Genomic DNA, 19080 nt, shown 5'->3' with positions numbered 1-19080 from the left:
AGTGGTACCTATAAGGAGGCAGAGTAAATTGAGGCGGTTTGTGGCTTTGGCCGTAATGCGTTTAAGATGAGAATTCCATTTCAGCTGATAATCGAAGGTTATGCCGAGATAAGTTACTGTTTTGCTTGCGAAAATAGGTGAATTCAGTAATAGTAGTTAGTTAGTTAGTTAGTATCTATCTATTAAAATGCTACAATAGCAATTAAAAGCGACCTGATGGTCTAGCTGCCTTTCAGAGGGTTACGCCCTCTTTTAGGAACGAGACTTGATGGTTAACTACGGAATGGGTATGTTAGATGGGCTAAGTGTTTTTAAACTTTATTAGCAACAACATTTACATAAATAAGTAATTTCGGAGGTGGAGACTTAAGGAACATTAATCCTTAACATTTGGTGCAGGTATATTTTAAACAAATAAACGATAATAAAATGATAATGACGATTAGGGATAGTTCAGTAATAAAACTTGTAACATCTCATATAAATCTATATATAACTGAAATCAGCAAGAGATACTAAAGTTACTCTTATTTATCTTCTCTTTTCATTAGTTTTACAAAACTGCAATGCATAAGTTTTACTACGTAAAGTATTATTTTAAACGCAATGCAAACTTTCATTCCTTAAGATATCAGACGGAATAAAAGGAAATAGTTTCAACATCTATGTGCAGCGCCATCTATTGACAATATTTGAGTCACCATAAAATCGTCGAAATAAAGATATCCTAAAACGTACTCTCCTTGCAAATTGGTGGGTGATGAGCAATTTGTCTGTCATATTCGAATTCAGCATCCTTGAAAACGTTAGAAACTACTATTTTTATCACAGGAAGCATATCCATGGAGGACAGTGTAATTTTTCGTTCGTCCTCCGGCGTTTCTTTTCCTTTGTACTTGATCTTTTGCAACACATTTGCAATGTATGAAGTACAAGAAATTGGTTGATATCTCTCTCAGTAATATTTTTAACGTATCACTGCAGGAGTGATTGATCATAATAACAATGCTTGGCAGCTGTTTACCATGAACAGAACTATTAGCCCAGTCAATGAAGGTAAAAAAACATCAAAGTTCGGAAAAAATTTGGGTAAAGCTGATTTTCTCCCAAGTGATAGACCACTATGAGAGAAACATTTTCCCAAAAGTCCCCGACCCTCCCCCTGGAGCTTTCCCCCACGCCCCCTCAAAGTTAAAAAATGGTCGTTTTAGATAAAAGGCCATATCTTCAAAACTAATTGACATATTGACATGCTTCTTTTTTTCTCGTAATCTGTGAAATGTGCTCTACAATTTCGTATTCCTTAAAGTTTTTCATAAACCTAATGGTTTCTTGGCAATTTTAACCTAAAGAGTAAAAAATGAAAAAAATCGCCCACGCCATTTTGTTTTTCCTCTTATATTTCCTTAGTGAGTTGTGATATGGAAAAATGTTTCAAATAAATCTTAAAGAGCATAAAATTATCTTTCCAACGGTGTATATATTGTGTGGGTTACTCTTAAAATTAGCCATGTAGCGAGGTAAGTTTGAAGACGAGCGGGCTCAAATTTTCGCCTCAAATATCAGTCACTATGTTTCATTTCGAAAAAAAAAAAAAAAAGACAAAGCTTTTTGTTTTTCAACTAATAAACCACTGCATTATTAGAAAAGCATTTTCGTGATATCCCTTCTCTCCTCTGGATCTCCCGCCTTACCCCTTCCCATTCTAAAGTTAGAAATGAGGGTCATCCATCAAAAGAAGTTTTGTAGTTGTGTCATATGATTTTGTTATGTGGTTAAATGACTAAATGAGCATTACTTTATTATAATTAATGTTTCTATTGACTTTTGCAGTATGTTTAGACTATGTAGGCTGTATGTGTAGCGACATTATTGTTCACGTTGTTGGCAACCCTGCCCCCTTCCACTCAATCTTTATCAGACTTCCTGAAGAACAAAGGAGTCAGTTGAGTCATAGCAACTGGTGAGCTAGGTGTTTGTGTTCAGCGTCTCTGTAAAATACTTTGTGCTATATTGCAGGAAAGATTTCCCATCTAAAGCTGTTTAATAATAAAAGAAAAATAGTTCTTTCATTCTAAGTAACCTTAATAAAAGAACTCCCCCAAACGTTTTGAATTGTAAATAATCCTAATAAAAACAACTAGGCCTAATTAATCTTGAGTGCGATAAGGTTAAGTAATTAACCTGTCGCCATATTACTGTTTATTTTAGGCTTATAAATATTTTTATAGCTTGTATTGTTTGATAATAATGGCCAGTTCAAGTTTCTCATGTATTATTTGTGGGGATGAATTGGAAGGAGATACCGTAATAGTTGAAAAGGGGCTGAAAACGATTATTGAAAGTAGCTTAAAGCTCAGCGATGGGCTTCATGAAAAGTTGGAAGGAAAACAAAATATTACATTTCATAAAAGATGCAGGCAAAATTATACTCGACCTTCGAGTATTAACGCTGCTATTAGAAAATCAGATAAATGCGAAAGTAATCCATCTTCAATGGCGTCTTCGGTTTTGAGGAGTTCGGAAGTGAAATTTGATTTTAGAAAAGATTGTTTTCTTTGTGCAAAACCAGCAGAAATTGACACAAAGGCACCTTCAAACCGAAGGAAACCTATTCACATTGTAACGACAATTGAAATAAGAGAAAACATGCTGAAAAAGTGTGAAGAAAGAAACGATACCTGGGGACAGAAAGTAAAGGCCAGGCTTCTCAGTGTTAGCGACCTTATAGCTCCTGAAGCAAGGTATCACAAATACTGTTACAGAGATTTTTGTAGAACTACCAAACATGATCACGGGTCGTTTGGTAGGCCAAAATCAGAGTTGAACGAAGCATTTTCTAGATTATGTGAACATATAGAGAATAGTGACGAATGCCAGTACCCAATAAAGGAACTACAGAACCTTTTAACGGAATTTTCCGGTCTCCAGGAAACGTACACAGATAAACACTTGAAGAACCTTCTTAAGGAACATTTTAAGAATCGTTTATTCATGTCAAATATAAAAGGACAACAAAATGTTCTGTGTTTATCTGATAAAGCTAACAAACTGATTGATCAGTGGTACAGAGATAGAGACACAGATCCTGCTACAGAGCGTATGAGAATAGTGTTAGTAGCTGCAGACATTATTAGAGAGGATATACAGAAAATGATGTACGATTTTCAGAAATATCCAAGTGTTGAAGAGATCAGAAGTGGAGGGGAAAATCTTGTTCCAGAGACTCTTAAATGTTTTACTAATAGAGTAAGAGAAAAGAAAGGAGCTCCAGATACGAAGAAAAATGAACGAAAATGTGCGGTAATAAATCACGCAATAATTTCTGCTGTGAGACCAAGATCGTTTTTATCTCCCATTCAAACAGGTTTGGGATTAACACTGCATAGGTTATATGGATCAAAACATCTTATTGATCTTCTAGCATCAATGGGTGTTTGCGTCTCATACAATGAAGTATCTGTATACATGAAGTCTCTCATAAATGCTGGATCGCCTAAGGTAAATGATGAAGGACTCATCCAATACGTATTTGACAATGCAGATGTTAACGTACGAACATCGACGGATTAAACACATTCCACGCGATGGGAGGGATAAAATGCATAACACCAAGTAAATGTGTTAAAACAGAAGTGGAGGTGAAGCGAACTCCGTTGGGAACATTTAATCCTGAAACTTCGTATTCTTTCGTATGCCAAAAAAAGTCACCGTAGTGGGCTCTCCAATATTTTTGTGGAAGATTTTAATGACTTAAAAGTTACCAGAGGAATTGAATGTCGAACGGTACACCCCATATTTCCAATGAATGTTTTGTGGATTGCAGGCGCAGATATGCAGCCTGGGTGGAATGGATTCATGACCTCGGTAATGAGTAGAAGAGAAGATTGTGAGGATACATATATTAGGAATTCCCTTTATAAACATGGATCCTAGCAATCCATCAACAATTTTCTCTGCTCTCAGTTATGCTGCAGAACAATGTCAGAAGCAACGCCGTGCCTGTATTGTTACGTTCGATCAACCATTGTTTTTAAAGGCGGCTGAAATTGTAGCGTCAGCAAATCCCAACAGTGAAGTATCAAAAATTATTCTGAGGCTAGTAGGATTCCATCTATTAATGTCTTTTATGGGTGCTATTGGAAAGATAATGGAGGGGAGTGGTTTGGAAGACCTATGGGCTACAGTTTACGGTAAACTGACTGTGAACCACATGTTGAATGGTCACGCATACGCAAGAGCTGTCCGAGCATATAGCCTTACTGCTTGTGCGATTGTTAAAGTGATGAAGAGCAGTTTTCCTGAAATAAATGGCTCTCTTGCATATTTGGAAAATATTTCTAAAGATCTTCTTGAAAAGGGTTTTAATGAACAAGATGTTCTAGAAGAACCAGCTGTTAAAGAAGCTTTGAGCAAATTTAACGATTTCTTGCAGGAAATTAGAACTTTAAGCAGAACAATTAAGCTGTGGGTTAATCTCCTTAGGTGCATTGACCTTATAATGCTGTTTATCTTTGCAGAAAGATCAGGAAACTGGGATTTACATCTGAATACAACAATTCAAATGCTCCCATATTTTCATGCTGCCGGACATCTTCCCTATGCTAAATCCGCCCACTTGTATGCACAAGAGATGTGCAAACTTGAATCAAAACTCACAAATCAAGAACTAGTTCTTTTTAAGGAGAAAGGGTTCTTCACTATTAGGCGGAAAGGCAAGTACTGGTCAGGAACGTGGTCTGATATGTGCATAGAACAAGATTTGATGCGACCCATGAAATCTGTTGGAGGACTGACACATGGCCGTGGCATTACTGACAATACTCTTTCAAAATGGGTACTTCGAACACCATTCTTTCTCAAAGTCCATGAGGCTGTAGAAGATTTTTTCGGAACAGCAATGCAGTTTAGCGAACAGCATGTTGAACTACGAGAATCCAGAAAGAAGAAAGACTTGTCAGACTTACAGAAGTTTACAGCTTGGTTACAAGAACACAATCCTTTTACAAAGTTGTCTGGTGAACTGGTCTCTTTGGCCACTGGGTTTGTTTGTGATGATTCAATAAACTGTGATCAAGCATACGATGTCGGTTTGTCTACCATAAACAAAATTAAAGGTAAAAATTTCCAAGAACTAAAACTGCAAAGAAAAGATATGGTGAAGACACAGGCAGCACAGAAGTCAGCAAGAGTAAGGTCAAAAGAGGTCAATATCAATTCTCAACAGCTTTTTAATCGGATTTTGTGTGTCTGTGATAGCGCCAGCAAATTAAAGACATATTTCGAATATGAATTGGCAGTACGCCCACCAGCTCTGTTTGATGAAGTTTCTCTTCGAAAAGGTACAAAATCATCCTTGATGAAAGTTTTTGAAGAAGGAATCATCGAAGAACTAGATGTAAAGGATGCAACATATATTGTAGACGGAGGGTTTCTTCTTCACCATCTGCCATGGCCAAAAAATTGTACCTTTGGAGCTGTCTTAGAGAACTATTGTACACATGTTCTTAATAAATATGGTCAAAAAACTATCGTTGTTTTTGATGGTTACCCTAGTGAGCCTACCACGAAAAATGAAGAACAAAACAGGAGAGCGGCGAAAAAATCTTCACAAGACATAATTTTTTGTCAAAACACAGTCTGTACCACGGGAAAAGACGAGTTCTTAGGTAATAGAAACAATAAGAAGAGATTATCGTTGGCTCTGGGGTCTGAACTCGTGAAACGGGGATTGACTGTAATAACAGCAGAGGAAGACGCAGATGTTGACATTGTAATGACGGCCATTCAACAGATGAAAACTGCTTCAAAAGTTATTGTTGTAGGATCTGATACTGACCTGGTAGTCTTACTTACTGCTTTGTCTCCTGAGAAAGAAAGTGCTTCTGTTTACTTCTGTAAAGAGAAAGGTGGTGTGACTCCGAACACACGGTACTTCAGGATCGAAACATTGATTGAAAAGTTTGGAGATTGCCGGCAACTACTTTTGTTCTGTCATGCGTTTACAGGATGTGACACGACATCGTGTTTTTATGGTATGGGCAAATTAAAAGTAATAGATATGCTCAAATCACCGGAATTTCAAAACTGGGCCAGAGTGTTTTTGGATATTTCAAAATCTAAAGGAGAAATATTATCTACAGGTGAAAAATTAGTTTTGGCTTTCTATGGTTTGGGAAAATACTCAAATTTGAATGAAGCCCGATACCACAGATTTTTGTCTTTGACAAAGAAAAGTTCACTAAGATCTAACTTTGACCTGGCCAAACTACCTCCAACTTCTGAAGCGTGTAATGAACATTCGCTCAGAGTATTTTTGCAAGTACAGAAATGGTTAGGAAATAAACTTCCTGACAGAGAATGGGGTTGGAGGATAGAATTAATTAAAGAAAACGGACGCTTCAAAAAGACATTGAAACCTATTCCCACATCCAAGCCATTTGCACCAGACGAGCTTCTGTACATAATATCATGTTCGTGTAAGCAAGGATGTGGCCAATACTGTAAATGTAAAATAGCTAAAATAGATTGTTCTGCAATGTGTGAGCACTGTAGTGGGCTGTCTTGCCTAAATTCACATTTCTATTCCGAGGAAGAACTTGTAGAATCATCATCCGAAAATTAAATAGTATACTGTATAGCTACGGAAGATTAAGTTGAAAATACTGCAGTAAGCATAGGGGACATGTTCAAAATTAAGATGTAAACATAATAAAAAATGTTATAGATATAATTTCATATGCTAATTGACTGAGGAGATCCAAGGCAAAAAATAGGGAAAGGAAGAGCAAACAAAATATTTCAAATTTTTATAGTTTATTTGTTTATCTAGAAATTATTAGATTTATAAAAAAATAGAAAATAAAATAAAATAATTTTATCACTTTTTAAGAATAAAACAGAATGTGAAAATTATCAGTGTGTTGAATAATTTTGGAGATAATGCCTTTTGTCAGAAACGCTTATTTTTAAATTTGGAATGGTAATGGGGATAGAGTAAGGGTTAAAGCTTCACAGGGGAGGCAGGACTAAACAAAAATGCTTTTCTAACAATGCAGTGGTTTATTATTTAAAAAACAAAAAAGCTATATCTTTTTTTTTTCGAAATGAAACATAGTGACTGATATTTGAGGCGAAAATTTGAGCCCGCTCGTCTTCAAACTTACCTCGCTACATGGCTAATTTTAAGAGTAACCCACACAATATATACACCGTTGGAAAGATAATTTTATGCTCTTTAAGATTTATTTGAAACATTTTTCCATATCACAACTCATTAAGGAAATATAAGAGGAAAAACAAAATGGCGTGGGCGATTTTTTTCATTTTTTACTTTTAGGTTAAAATTGCCAAGAAACCATTAGGTTTATGAAAAACTTTAAGGAATACGAAATTGTAGAGCACATTTCACAGATTACGAGAAAAAAAGAAGCATGTCAATATGTCAATTAGTTTTGAAGATATGGCCTTTTATCTAAAACGACCATTTTTTAACTTTGAGGGGGCGTGGGGGGGAAAGCTCCAGGGGGAGGGTCGGGAACTTTTGGGAAAATGTTTCTCTCATAGTGGTCTATCACTTGGGAGAAAATCAGCTTTACCCAAATTTTTTCCTTGCAAAAACCTTTATTGACTGGGCTATATAGTGCACGAATATATTATCGACGCAGGGAAGGCATACATCCAAGAAACAACATAGATGGCCACTGCATAGATGACGCAAATAGTAAACTAATAATGTAATATAGTATATGATATATAGTATATGAACAACTTAGGGTTTGTTCATATACTATATATCATCTCTATCTACTTTGATCATAAAATGTTTGTAAATACGACTTAATTCCTTAAAAAATACATAATAACTGTACGAATACTTTTTTCAAGTTACTATATTTGTTTCTTCCACTTTGATAAATTGAATAGTTTTCTTTCAAAATATTCCATAGGTTTGTGTTTCAATCCTTATGTTTGCTTACAGTGTGACGTTTGAGACAGTGTTGCCAGATCTACTGATTTTGCAGGAGATCTCCTGCTTTTTCTCCGTTCTACTGATCTACTGCGAAAGAAAATGAAAAGTGAGCAATCTCCTGCTTTTTCCTTACTTCGAGAAGTTGAAGGAATACGAGTATATTATTATTAATATTGAATTTTTAATGTTTCCTCACATAAAAAGACGAAACTTCTCTGTTATAATACACAAAGCTCTGTAGATCATATAGTTATAGAGCTTTACTGTATATAATATGAATCCAAAGAATAGGTCTACAACTGTACGTCATTCTCTATATGCATTATGGTTAGCGTTTTTATGACTTTCTGTAAGATTTACAAGTAAGTGTTGTTTAAATTTGGACTTGGGCTGGAAGAGTGGCTTAGATCGTTTCTCCGCGATCGTCAGCAAGAAATTGTCTTACGCCACGGTCACGTGTGACTGCACAATATAGCTACGTTATCGCTACGTGCATGAAAAGACATTTTCCCACTTCACTTTGCTCTTTCACTACGTTTTACTTCACACATGTTTGTATCAAAAAATATTAATATAAATCGGGACTTTTCACTTTCATTTGCTCAACGTAGTTCATCGGAAATGAATTCTGGATTGCTTGTTTTGACTACTGCCCTCTTAATAATGGCAAATGTTATTGCCCCCCTCCGGATTTACATTCAAACGCCACCACTGTATGTGTCTACTGCTTTCTCCTGTTTTTTATCTTCAAATTTCCTGCTTTTCCAACTGACTGGTCTGGCAACACTGGTTTGAGATAGAAATGCTTCAACGAATGATTTGATATTATTTCGTAACAGACTACATACTGGGGAACAGAGGCTGGTTTTCTTCAATGTATGTGAGACTAAATGTATAGTTGACACTATATTTACGCTGTGCTACACAATGCTTTTTGTTATCTGCTTGCCTAATGCTTTCCAGCGGTTGCTCAGAGTTTGAAATATTTTAACGCTGTGCTACACTATGCTTTTTATTATCTGCTTGCTTAGTGCTCACCAGTGGTTGCTCCCGTTAATCAGTAGGTCCACGTTTCTTGTAGCCTCGCTGCTGAACAGGACGTTAAACTCAGAATCATCATAATCATCAGAGTTTGGTATATTGTTTTTCAGACTTCGGTAAAAATGACGTCTTATTTCCACTTATGATCATTCATTTCTTGAAGTTTTTTTGGGAGTTCTTTAATTTAACCATAACTTCATAAATAAAATAACAACTCTCAAGACAATAATGTAGATGCACTAAACTAAACACATGACAAACTATTTCCAACTGCAGTCGTATCCACCGACTTTCAAGTGTACAACTATCTCTATAAGATTATGCGTTTTACATTAGGTCTTTACCTATTGTTGCGGTATGTCTGCTAAAATAACTTAACTACAATACAGATAAAGGCGTATCTGTCGCATTTCACCACTGCCAAGTCTATAACTCAATCATTTATGTAACTAAAAAACGGAACCGAGTTTTATATTATGAAAATCTAAAAATGGAACCTAGTTTTGTACTTATTATCACATTAGCGTCATTACTGTCATTCTACTTTTTATCGGGATAGTTATACTCGTTGAAAATAAAATAAAAGGCCACACTTAACGTTAGTTCTACATATCGATACTGTTTTAGTACTTTTCACGTTTTAAATATAAGTTGAAAAGAAAACTTGAAGACTGAACGACTTTGTTCTTAATTGAAATTTTGGTGTCTGTCTCCCATGACAGTTTCTTACTCGTAATACGAGTACTACTACTTCTTTTTTTACTTTTAAATTTAACTTCTCTATCATTTTAGTACTTTTTTATTTAAAAAATCTTAACGGTAATGATTAAAATAAATGAAGAGCAAACTTCATTTTTAGTATGAATTATCATCAATTGTATTGTGGTTTGCTCATAATTTTGAATACTTTTAATTTGGATGGGTTTTTGAAATGTGGTAATTTTGTTAAATTTTTAATTACATCATCACGTTTCAAGTTCTTCCGAATATATTTACGTTGCTTTTAGCATGATGCACGTATTTTGTATGTGTCCGCGATTACTTCGTCCACGATGACTCAAAAAATTTTCACCCGACCATCTTTAAATTTGGTAGGCACAAGTTACTAATCAGTTGCCACAGCAAAATAGATATTGCTAGAAATTTTACAAAGAGTTTACAAGAGGGTTGGGACTAACAAAAAATCAAGACATTGTAGATGTTTGGATTTGTCAGATGAAAGAAGATGTTGGAGACCAGGTCTTTAACTCGGCCACCCCTTCCTGAAGCAAGAAAATTTTTTCGCGCAACTTAGCAGAAGTCGTTACGTATCACCCATGAGCGACTTACGTACAACTAGCAGTAATTGTGCTACTAGTTGAGAAACGTTGCTGTACGGTATAACTTCCCTACACCCTGCTTTCCTATCGACGTCAGCTGTTGCTTTATGTAACTTTGATGCTGAAAGTTAGAAAATCAATTTCAACGCAGCAGTAGTGGAGAAAATGTTTGACAATCTTCCTTACGTTTTTTAACAGCAGAATTTATTCAACTTAAAGTCTTGTCTATCAAGAAATATCTCCTATTTCCTTAAATTTCAGAGAAATGTAAGTTATAATTAGATAATAAGGATGATATATCTTAATATAACTATTATAAATTTATTACATGGGAACTCATGTGCCGTCCACAAGCAAGCTTTCAAGGCATTACTTGCTTATTGCGTCGTCAACTCGCCAAGACATACCGTTGCTCTTACAAGGTTTTGGCACGTAATCACCACTAACGTACCCTGGTACTTAGTACTTAACATTTAGGTTACAGCGATCTTTACTTATACAAAATAATAAACAATAAAATTCATATTTATTTATTTAAAATATTTTTTCGCATACAGGTCGCAGACTAAAAATATTTTTTAGTATTCATCAAACGTTTTTGGTCCTTCAGGTAAATCATACTCATATTCACCGTCATCTCGCGGGTCATCTTTTGAATGGGTGTTAACTTTCTCCTTTCCATAAGTGTGTGTGTCTCTCGAGTTGTAATCATCTCGTGGAACATCATCCTTATGTTCTTCTCGTTCCTTCATTGCTAAAAAGTCCAGCGCCTTTTGTATCAACGGAGGAATTGGTGGAGGAACAGGCAAATGGTCACCTTCTGGTTGGAATCCATGGTCGTTGGCTATATAAGTTACTTTAATGGGAGTTCCATCCGGTGCTGTGTAAGAGTAGAAACCCTGAGCGACCTGCGCCTCTATTTCATCTCCTTGTCCGGGATGTTTAAGGTATCCAGTTTCTTCAACAGCAATGCCATTTGCTGTCTGATATCTACGATAGAAAAAGAAACAAATGTAAGTACATTTAGATGTGTACATGTAGACATATATACATACACGCATGCACATATACAGCGCCTGGCTATTGCTAGTGGTGTGTTAGGTGATTGTCTATTGTATGTCATTCAAGATAGTACAGAGGCGGAGTTGAAGCGGGAAGACCATGCTGATACAAAATTGGAGACGTCTCTGAGTTTCAAAGTAGAAAATTACGGATGCGAGCTTACTAAGATTATAGAAATCTAAGATGGCTTTTGTGCTACGTGAGGAATAGCGCACAAGATGATGGCCTGCATAACTCATGGGGAAACCACGTCGGAAGAGAAACTTTAGTGACACTGATCGACAAGTTTTGAAGTGGATCTTCATGACTAAATGTAGCCTAGATGAAAGAGGCAAAAGTGACTCAATCAGCACCGGAACAAGTTATTGCGATAGTAAGAGTCTTGCAACTTGCGTGACCTGAACATCTGAGGTCGAAATGCAATTTCCAAATCGCTAATTATCACCAGCAAAACTTTGATTCGAAGAAAATTATGTCGAGAACACTTATGACTCATGTGCATCCAATCTTCTAGCTAGGAATATCCTGAAGGCCAACGGTGATCTCACACCGCATTAATCAGGCATAGGTGTATTTTCTCATGGGTTTTCCTTCTTTTGATTATCATCAAAATACCCAGGCGTTTACGGAGGGTTCCTAGTTCATCATCTTCTACCCTTATTGCATCTTGTGTGCCTTTGCCACAAAGCATTACTTTCTTATTGAATAACTCTGATCTTCAATTCCGGTGCTGTAGGGAATTTGTCATTTTGAGTTTCAAAATTACCTAGAAGAATATTATAATTTTATGATTAGGTTATTAATTGGACAAAGGTGTTATTTCAATATGATTGGACAAGGTGTTGAGATGTTGTAGTAGGTTTGGGTACAAAACCTCGCGGCCAGAACCTCGCGGCGACAACCTCGCGGACCAAAACCTCGCCTGGCCAAAACCTCGCCTCCCAAAACCTCGCGGCCCAAAATCTCGCCAGGCCGAAACCTCGCCTGGCCAAAACCTCGCCGCCCAAAACCTCGCGGGACAAAATCTCGCCGGGCCAAAACCCCGCCTGGCCAAAACCTCGCCGCCCAAAACGTCGCGGGCCAAAATCTCGCGGGGCCAAAATCTCGCCTGGCCAAAACCTCGCCACCCAAAACCTCGCGGGCCAAAATCTCGCCGGGCCAAAACCTCGCGCCCCAAAATATCGCCATACCCAAAATCTCGCCTGACCAAAATGTAAATCTTCCAACAGATGATAAGGATGACGGTATAAAAGACGCTGTTTCAGAAGAAGTATCACGGGTATTTGACCAAGTCCCGCGATACCATATGAAAATTCTATTTCTGTATTAGAGGATTTCAATGTGAAGGTAGGGCGACAGGATGTCTTTAAACTGGTTATAGGGAAAGAAAGTCTGCATAAGGAAAGTAATGACAACTAACGAGGTTAGTTTCGTGAACTTTGGAACATCCAAAAACTTAAAATTTTAACAAAAATCTAATAATATTTATGAAAATATGAAACAATATATGAGTTTTTACGACGTCCCTTGATTATGTCCTATAGGTTAAAGGAGACGTAGATGACCAGGATGAAGGAAATGATCGAATAAAGAAAGTGGGAGGAAACGGGAATAACCCGAGAAAGCTCACGCACACGATGTTTTGTATATTATTATTATTATTATTATTATTATTATTATTATTATTATTATTATTATTATTATTATTATTATTATTTGTAATGTGGAATTGCATATTAGGAAACAGATTGGGTAAATTTTAAATAAAAGTTTCATTCGCGGCGAGGTTTTGGCACGGCGAGATTTTGGGCGGCGAGGTTTTGGCCCGGCGAGATTTTGTCCCGCGAGGTTTTGGCCACGCGAGGTTTTGGGCGGCGAGGTTTTGGCCACGCGAGGTTTTGGCCCGGCGAGATTTTGTCCCGCGAGGTTTTGGCCACGCGAGGTTTTGGCCCGGCGAGATTTTGTCCCGCGAGGTTTTGGCCACGCGAGGTTTTGGCCTGGCGAGATTTTGTCCCGCGAGGTTTTGGCCGGCGAGATTTTGGGCGGCGATGTTTCGGCCGCGAGATTTTGTCCGTATACCGTTGTAGTAATAACAAAAGTGCGTTACTATAGATTTTGTTTTGCGACAAAATATGGCGTTTAAAGCTTATATATTCATGAATTTGATTCCTTGCCATAGTGGATGTTCATGTATCAACAAGTCTAGGTATGTTAAAGTTTGGAAATAGACTGAGAAGAATTACTTCATTTCTAGGTAATTAAATAAGTGCCAACAATTTATAGTAACATTTATTAAAGGTAGTTTTATCCAACAAATACTTACACAATCTTAGATAGATCGTTGAGTGAAATTTTTCTTTTTGTATGGGTTGTATACAACTTTTCATATCTTTCTTCTTGAGAGAAATCCATGATTTAAGTTTCTCAAATGGAAAATTTGAAGATGCAGGATATTTCAAGAGATATGGTTAAACGTATGAGAACTACAGCTGAGAGTGATAAAGTAAGTGTTATGGCAATAGCGGAATGGTTTCGGGCGTTCGGTATCTGATCGCAATGAGTACTTTTCATTATGAATTTCAGCCCCATTGAAGAGCAGGGGTGTTTTTAACCATCCTTGTAATGTCTTTGTTCATGTCTCAGTCATTTTCTAGTAGAGCAGACTATTGAAAAAAACATCTGAAGACCATGGAGACAGGTATTCTGGTTGAACCGATTTTCAGGAAATGGTAAAATGTTCAACTATGGTCCGAGGAGTACCTGCTTCAATCTCAGGTAATGCGAATTTCTGGTGAACAACATTGTATCTTATGATTTTCTCGGAGTTCTCTCTTTCCTCGTACATTTTGAATCCACTAATTCTTTCAAATTGTTTGCTTTCTTTAATTATCTGTCTCCTTTAGTCCACACAGTTGACCTCAACAATTTTTTCGGTGACGGTACAGTCTTGTTTGTTGAGTGTACCTGCGACACACTAACATACAATTTTAGAGTTTTGTTTTGCATATATTGAATTATATTGCATTTCTTTGTAATTTCGTATGTCCATTGTCCCATTGCCTCGAATACCGCGGCACACAGATCGATTTTTGCGGCATAGCAGTTAAGAACCTAGCCTGTAGGGTATAATCGTGGAACATAAAACAAAAAAAAATGTTACTTTACGTTAAAATTAGATGTATTATTCATCAATTTTTCAACTAACTTTAGACTTCATTTACATTAATTCTTTCATCTAAGCCTTTGGCTCGTTTGCAAATTGGCTGTACCTGTGACATTTGTTGGTATGAGGCAGGAGTCAGATCAGCTAGTAGCCGCTATTCTCCTGACTATTAGGACTGTTAGTACTTAGCGTGACTGATAAACTCAGGCGTCTTGTGTTTCTAATAAAGATTCTGCAGAGACCAAATCATTAGCTATAAGACTGTTCATTGAAATTAAGAGTTGAAATTTACTGTTTAGAATTTTTTATTCAATTTGAACAAATAAAAAGGTATTAAAATTATGTAGCGTAAATTTTTAGTATTTACAAGACGATAAAAGGTGTACAGCAGTTTACAATGTTTTCAGCAAACATTTCACTTCTGGGTAGTTTGCCGATTTGTTTTGCCTTTGATTGTAATCACGTACAGAAACTAGAGCAGGATTACTTTCCAGAGGGTGGTCAAAAGACCGACATAAAATGGAATGAAATTAAATCTTTCAGTTTCACGCCCCACGTTTATGCCGGTTAGGCTAAAGGAGACGGTGATAATGAGAAAAGAATGAAGGGGGAGGAAACGGGTGAACACCGAAAAAAACCATGCATACGGTATTTGTCCATTACAAAGTCCACTTGGCGCGAGATGGGATCGAACCAGGGAGCTCACTTATCAGATGTGATCGCTATACCAATAAGCCACCGTGGCTACGCCGATACAAAACAAAGTAATAAATTCGCAAATACTTAGATGCACATAATACTTCATGTAATGCAACATTATTTATGCATATTACACACCTATATTATGTACACTAACTATATAAACTAATTTAAGGTGTCAGTAAGCAAATCTAATATATTTTCACAACTTTGTGGAAGAAGCGGACTCTTTTTCGAAAATCCAGGGCAATCTCTTGGCCTTCGCTGCGTGTGCTCACAGACGCGTAGCCTAAAACTTTCACTCCTTAGAAAATTTGACTATTTTAGTTTATAGGCTCTAAACCCAAACACTTAAAAAGTTAACGTTGTAACTCTATGATATTATCTGCAACTTTTCATCGTAGCATTTGAAGGACTGTAAGGAGTGTACCATGTTTTGTTTAAGTCCATAATATACTGCTTAAATTATCGGTAAATACGTATATAATCTAAGAATTTATATTTCAAGCATTAAAAGTATTAATAATAATAATTCGCAATACTCGTAATAGCATTATTTTCGATTTATATATCTTAGAATTCTTTCCAAAATATTACATTGACCATTTTATTTTGCTTTTCCAGGAGCCTACATACGATTTGATATTTCAAACTTTTCAACGAACTTAAGAATTTCGTTACTGAATTCTCTATGTCTGTGTGCAGGGTTGAATTCAGGGGGTAGCCTGGGGGAATCTCCCCCCGAAGAAAATTCATTCCCCCCCCCCTCCGGAGAAACTCAAAGAATTTCAGTCACAAAATGTAGAAATTACTTCACATAATTATTTGCTTTCTTTCCGTGCACGTGCAGACGAAATCCAATCTCTCAATATACACATAAATGACGCAGACCCATTCTATATAAATATTAAACATGTAACATCTAAGATAGAATACCAAATAGCCAATAAAACTTGTATTTCTTAACGCTATGACCGAGTTTGGCAGAACATGAAATTGTCAACTGTTGAAGAAAGGTTTGTATCTTAGTAGGTACTATACTCTCGCCCTATATTGTATATTTGTAGGTAGCACTAGCACAGGTTGAGATAGGAAAGGAAAGATAGGAAGATCTTTCGATCATTCCATATGATCTCTGATGTCAACAGATTTCAGTTCTTGCATTATTTGAAATAGGGCACCTAAATCCCATTTCTCGCATCGGAAGTAACAGACGTAAATGTGTTTTACGATTGTTAAAGTAAACACACCTTTCTTTAATTAAAAATAATTAAGTTAAAGGGAGAGATTCAGAGGACGTCATTTAGAGGGATCAGAGAGGAACAGTTATCCCTCCTGAATTAGAGACTTATATAGAATTCATCAATATGATAGTAGTATATAAGTGAAAGATCGCTATTGAAGGTGTTGAAGATCCTGCTCAGAGCCGTGCCATGGGGGAGGGGCAAGCGGGGCGACGGCCCCGGGCGCCGAAGTAAGAGGTGCCAAATTCGGGAGGGAAAAATAAAAGAAAAGAGGGAAAGAAAAACAGAGGAATAAAACACACGTGCACATATTATATAAAATAAAAGAAAAAAAGTAATGAAAAGTGCTCAAAATCAAAAAAAAAAGCATGGTTTACTTTTTAAAATTTTCTCACCTTTAAGGCTGGTCTGTCGACCTCACTCATATATACGGGTGTGCCGTCGTATACTCTCGCGCCAAGCGCTGATTTTCCACGACACGGCACTAATTCCACTGAAGATTTCGTAAACTAAACTATTGATGTGTATGCAGTGAAGAAACCAAGGCTAATATGCTTGATTTAGAATCAGAAGTGTGAGAAAGAATGATAACTTTTTGTTAAGATATTTCTGTGTGTGTTTGTTTTAGGACAAAAAATATTTGAGTTAATTTAAATCTTTTTATAAACTTCTACATTAGTAACAAACAATAACTACTGAATATAGGAAATAATAACAAAAATAGCTACTGTAAATAGCAGTTAAAGTTTAGTCTAAAATATTTTTGCCAGTCTTTGCTTTAGATGAAATCAAACGATTGTTTTTTTTTTTTTTTTAATTATAATTTCACATTGAATATTTATCAGCAATTAGTCTCAATATTAGGTAAGATGTGTATGTGAATGGAATTGTTAAATATGCTGCTGCTTTCTTGCAAAAATACAGAAAAACAACCGTCCCCCCCGAGGAGTTGACATTCCCCCCCGGGTGAAAATGTCTGAATTCAACACTGTCTGTGTGTCTATCTGTCTGTCTGTGATTTGCGATTTTTTTTTCAATTTTGAACCCTGTATTTGATAGAGCATCAGAAACTATAAGAGAAAGTGATTAAATTTTTCGCACCACTCTTACCGTTCCTGAGATATTGGCCAAACAATGGCCGACTTCCAGAGATTTAAGGAGCCATATCTCGGGAACCGTAAGCCATAGAGAGATTATATTGGTGTTGATCAATATCTGAAAGGATGGTAAATAGTTTGGTACCAAATAGTAATTGGTGGCCACTGTCCAACTGGCCACTGGTTTGGCCAATAGCCAGTTGGCCAGTAGCCACCAATTAATATCGGTACCAAAATGTTTATCATCCTCTCAGGTATTGATTAACACCAATATCATCTCCCTATGACTTACCGTTTCCGTGATATTGGCTAAAAATGGCCAATTTCTAGATATTTAAGGAGCCGTAGCGCGGGAACCATAAGTTGTAGAGAGATGATATTGATGGTAAATATTTTGGTTCCAAATATTAACTGGTGGCCATTGTCTAACTGGCCATTGATTTGGCCAGTCGCTAGTTGGATAGTGGCCATCAGTTAATATCAGTACGAAAATGTTTAACATTCTATTAGGTATTGATTGACACCAATATCATCTCTCTATGATTGACCAAGAGATAGTTCCGATTTTAAGGAGATTTAAGGAGCCAAATCTCAAGATTCGTAAGTCACACAGAGATCATATTGGAGTTGATCAGTATCTAAGAGAATGGTGAACATTTTGGTACCAAATAGTAACTGGTGTCCACTGATTAACTGTCTATTGGCCAACTGGTCACAGTTCCCCAGATATTGGCCAAACTTTTCGAATTTCTAGATATTTAAGCAACAATATCTCGAGAACTGTAAGTCATAGAGAGATGATATTTTGTTAATTTTTGCGAGAAAGAGAAGATGCGGATAAAAAAATTACTTCTACATCTAGGAACAATGACAGTTATATTTCCAGCTTCATCTCTCCATTCTTTTTAAGTTCGTTCTGACAATGCTCTTGGAGCATTCTTAACTGGTTTAATATAAATAGACGTTTAAAATAATTACTCTTACTTTATTTTTGTGGACGTTAAGACATTTTCATATGTAGAATATTCATTTATCATTTAATCCAATATATAAACATAAAATTGTGGATAGAAATGTAAAGCTATTTTTCAACCACGAAAAAATGAGTAGAAATATGAATAATGTTATCAGATTTCCAGTTTAACTAGAACAATTCCGGAGTTACATCATCTGTTTGCCGAAATTGGTTCAAATATCCAAATTTCCCATTTTTCTTCTGCAAAACATAATATAATTTGTGATTTTAAAAAAATAACCTTTTTATTAGTAAATTTTGTTGAAATCTTGACGTTAAAGTTTAATTAATTCTATTATTTCAGTACAAAGCAGATGCATAACTATGACAATAATGCAAATGCTGTTTCGGTTTTTTAAACTGAAAATCTGGAAGTTTTAAATTGTGGGAGAAAGTTGAACCTGCACATACGTATGTACAAAGTTACCTCAATTTTCCAGATTTTCAAGTTATGGCGGTTTGTAATTT

At 36.3% G+C, this 19080-nt stretch overlaps 1 protein-coding gene across 1 annotated transcript in view; it reads right to left on the bottom strand.

Moving 5' to 3' along the window:
- Positions 1–10856: 10856 nt before the first annotated feature.
- Positions 10857–19080, bottom strand: part of LOC145684818 (uncharacterized) — a 75795-nt gene continuing 67571 nt past the window's right edge. Inside the window, exon 4 of the mRNA XM_081757185.1 lies at positions 10857–11322. Coding sequence (XP_081613311.1) covers positions 10911–11322 — 412 coding nt within the window. The 3' untranslated portion in view covers positions 10857–10910. The remainder of the gene's footprint in view (positions 11323–19080) is intronic.

The sequence above is a fragment of the Thermobia domestica genome, chromosome 5 (assembly GCF_964235325.1).
Source record: "Thermobia domestica chromosome 5, izTheDome1.hap1.1, whole genome shotgun sequence".
Classification (NCBI taxonomy): domain Eukaryota; kingdom Metazoa; phylum Arthropoda; class Insecta; order Zygentoma; family Lepismatidae; genus Thermobia; species Thermobia domestica.
This window is presented reverse-complemented; position numbering and strand designations above follow the sequence as displayed.